The sequence below is a fragment of the Camponotus vicinus genome, unplaced genomic scaffold (assembly GCF_025532165.1).
Source record: "Camponotus vicinus isolate PSW18456_S1 unplaced genomic scaffold, iyCamVici1.0 SCAF_1, whole genome shotgun sequence".
NCBI lineage: Eukaryota > Metazoa > Arthropoda > Insecta > Hymenoptera > Formicidae > Camponotus > Camponotus vicinus.
This window is the reverse complement of record NW_028141945.1, coordinates 28,118,540-28,122,455: the sequence shown is the minus strand read 5'-3', so window position 1 is coordinate 28,122,455 and position 3,916 is coordinate 28,118,540. Positions and strand designations below refer to the sequence as shown.

The window sequence follows — 3,916 nt, the reverse complement described above, 5'->3', positions numbered from 1 at the left end:
GGGGATGTTAAACTTTTACAGAAGATTCATTCCTGGTGCAGCAGAGGACCAAGCTAAATTAAATGAAACATTAGCTGGCACAACGAAGAAAAAGAAATCTATTATATGGACCTATTATATGGACGCAAGAATTGGAAGAAGCGTTCGAAAAAACTAAAAAGAGTTTATCCCGAGCTACACTACTGGCACATTCGGATCCTCAAGCTGAGCTAGCTCTGACAGTCGATGCCTCTGACAACGCTATGGGAGCAGTAATCCAACAAAAAGTCGGAAAAGATTGGCAACCACTGGCGTTCATGAGCAAGAAATTTAGTCCAGCACAACGAAAATACAGCCCTTACGACAGAGAGTTCTTAGCAATTTACTTAGCAGTTAAACACTACCGACATCTCCTTGAAGGACGAAATTTTACAATATTCACGGATCACAAACCCCTCATCTATGCTTTCAACAAAGATCCGCTTCGTAGTTCTCCACGTCAAGCACGCCACCTTGAATTTATAGGGCAATTTTCCACGGACATTCAGCACATATCTGGAAAAGAAAACATAACAGCAGATACCCTTTCGAGAGTGGAAAGCATTCATGAAGCAATAAATTTCGAAGAATTAGCAAAATCACAAAAGGCTGATGAAGAGCTTCTAGAAGTTCTGCAAGGAGATGGAGCTCTAAGGTTAAAAGAAGTACCAATGCCGGGAACAGAAATCACGCTATATTGTGACGAAGAATCAAAATTTTCACGCCCATTCGTAACCAGACCATTTCGAAAAAAGGTTTTTCAATCGTTGCATGGTCTATCACATCCAGGTGTCAAGGCAACTGTGAAGCTTATAACGCAACGCTTCGTATGGCCAGGAATTCAACGTGATTGCCGCAAATGGGCACAAGCCTGTCTTCAATGCCAAAAAGCGAAAATTACAAGGCACAACAAAGCACCAATCGGACATTTCCAAGTTCCTTCAGGACGTTTTGAACACATACACGTTGATATCATTGGACCTATGCCAATCTCTAAAGGATGTCGATACTGCCTAACGATTGTAGATAGATTCTCAAGATGGCCAGAAGCAATACCACTACCAGATATTTCAGCAAACACGGTAGCAATAGTCATTTTTACCAACTGGATGGCAAGGTTCGGCATACCGCTCCGCATAACTACAGATCAAGGCCGACAGTTTGAAGCAGAATTATTCAAACGGTTAATGCAACTAACAGGCTCCATGCATCTTAGGACCACAGCATACCATCAGCGAACAGTCTAGTGGAACGCTTCCATAGACAACTAAAAACAGCTATCAAATGTCATCAAACGGAAAATTGGGTAGAAATCCTACCAGTAGTATTAATGGGCATTAGAGCGGCATGAAAAGAAGATCTGCAAGCAACAACAGCAGAAATGATTTATGGAGAGCCAATCAGATTACCAGGACAATTCCTACAGAAAAACACTCCAGAAGTTCTCGAAGAAAATCATGGAGAAATTCTAGAAGAACTTAAGAAAAGCATGCAAAAACTGAAACCGCAAGAGGTAAAAAGACATGGTGAAACAACGACTTTTATTTTCCAAGATATGAAAACAGCATCGCACGTTTTCGTCCGAAACGAAGCAATCGGCGGAATTCTACGACCTCTGTACGAAGGACCGTATAAGGTAATAAAAAGAAACGATAAAGTCATCACTATCAGTAAAAACGGAAAAAATATAAATGTGTCCATAGATAGAGTTAAACCAGCATACATCCTGGAAGAAGATGACATCATAACAAACCATCTTAAAGAAAAAACGGTCAAACTAAAACAGTCAGAAGAACTTCAAACGCGCAGTGGTCGAACATCCAAACCACCAGTCCGTTTTCAGATCCCTTAACCAACATACAGCGGAAGGGGTCCTGTGGCGTCTCTAACGCTCGCCACTATTTGACGCACGCCGCACCGAGCGCGGTCTCGGGAGGCATTGACGGACGCGATGAAGTTGGCGTTAATTTAAATTATAATTAATGCCGCTAAAGGGCGCGACAGATAAAGATCAATTTCTCGCATATGAAAAACATCAGAAAGTATATTTAAGAAGCGCCAAAAAGACGACTCGACACCTCCTTGTAACCTCGCAGGAATAGCTTCTAACTATTCAGCGAATAATCTTTTGAGATCTTCGAGACCTTCCTGATCCTCGAGACCATCCAGATCCTCGGGATCTTCGAGACCTTCCTGACCCTCCAGACCATCCAGATCCACGAGATCTTCGAGATCTTCCTGATCTTCGAGATCTTCCTGACCCTCGAGACCTTCCAGATCCTCGAGATCTTCTTGACCCTCAAGACCATCCAGATCCACGAGATCTTCGAGATCTTCCTGATCTTCGAGACCTTCCTGACCCTCGAGACCTTCCAGATCCTCGAGATCCTCGAGACCTTCCAGACCTTCGGCATAACCAATGCCAACCGATCCTCGGAAGGTTGTCCAGTTCCTGCCTTGGAGACTGATCCCGATATTCCTCGAAGAAAGAACCTTCTCACCAGCTCCAGCGACTCCTCGTTCATCTCCCCCAAGGACTCCTCGGTCCTCCAGAAAACGGACGAGGGGAACCCAGACAGAAACTTTTAATAGTCGAGGAGAAGAGCTTGGAAAAATTAATTTAACAAAGACTTCGCCAAGAATAACTTGGCAGCCTAAGATTGTAAAAATAAAATGAAATAAATTTTGTAAAAAAATAATAATCAATAAAGCTAAAAATTAACAAAAAGTCCACAGTGCGTTATACATTTGTTGTGTGTGTGTGTGTATGTGTGTGTGCGTGTGCATGTACTTAATATATAATAATAATAAAATATAAAAAATATAAAATTTAATCCATTATAAGGATGCGAATAGCTCATCAAAATTTACATCTTGATCACTATTTTGATTTCCATCTAGATCCCCATCTTGATCACCATTTTGATTTCCATCTAGATCCCGATTTTGATCTCCATTTTGATCTCCATTCTGATTTCCATTCTGATCTCCATTTCTGATCTTCATTCAGATTTCACATCTCTTCTGAAACATTCTCCTGCAAAAGAAATCACCCAAAATAATTACTTAAATGTTTTAAATTAATTTCACAATTATATTAGCAAAAATTATCTGTTACCTGTACATTCTCTTCCTGTTGCTTCTTCTTTTTACTTACCATACTTTTTGTATATAATTTCGGGTAGACATTTACATTTACCAGATTGACATTGTGTACAATACCGCGTTATGTGTAATAATAACACAAGCCGACAAAATTTAGACCCAGAAACCAGAATATACTTTTCCTAAGGTTTTTGACGCGCTGAATTCGAATCCGAGGTTAGAATTTCTCTGGTATCTCCGGTCTTCGAGATATTCTAACCTAAAAGTGCCAAAATCACGGTTTTTCGAGATATTTGAGGTTATGTTACATCGCAAGGTAATTTTTTTTTCATAAAACCATTAATGGGGTCCGAAAGAACTACTCTTCCTCTTTAAAAAACATTTTGATTTGTCCGGATATCTTTTTTTATCTTTGAGAAATCGAATGTTCAAATTAAGTAGTTTGACATTTTTGATATTTGGAAATTGAATAGCATCAGGTAAGTACAATATAATGTATATACACGAAATATACATTTTTAAAGGGTTTTGATGCACGCTAATTCGAAATTTGACATTATTTTTGCAATAGTTTGTTTAAACAAATTGTTTAAAAAAATTAAATTTGCAAAACTACATGTCTCATCTACCTCAGCAACTCTCTACATCTTTGATGGAGCGTGTTGAGAAAATTATCAACTATTCTTATTCGTATGGAAGGAAAGAATTAAAATCACAGATGGAATAAAAAAATTATTTATTGCACGCATCGTAAAGAATATCATTTACAGCACATGTTAGTAATTCGCAATCA

General features: G+C 39.1%; 1 protein-coding gene across 1 annotated transcript; it reads left to right on the top strand.

Moving 5' to 3' along the window:
* Positions 1-1,399: 1,399 nt before the first annotated feature.
* On the top strand, positions 1,400-1,870 carry LOC145967181 (uncharacterized). The gene has a single exon (XM_083091857.1). The coding sequence runs from the start codon at positions 1,400-1,402 to the stop codon at positions 1,868-1,870; it is 471 nt and encodes a 156-aa protein (XP_082947983.1).
* The last annotated feature ends 2,046 nt before the right edge of the window (positions 1,871-3,916 follow it).

What these genes read in the sequence shown, in the direction of transcription:
- LOC145967181 (XM_083091857.1), top strand. Translation starts at nt 1,400, where the DNA reads ATGATTTATGGAGAGCCAATCAGATTACCAGGACAATTCCTACAGAAA.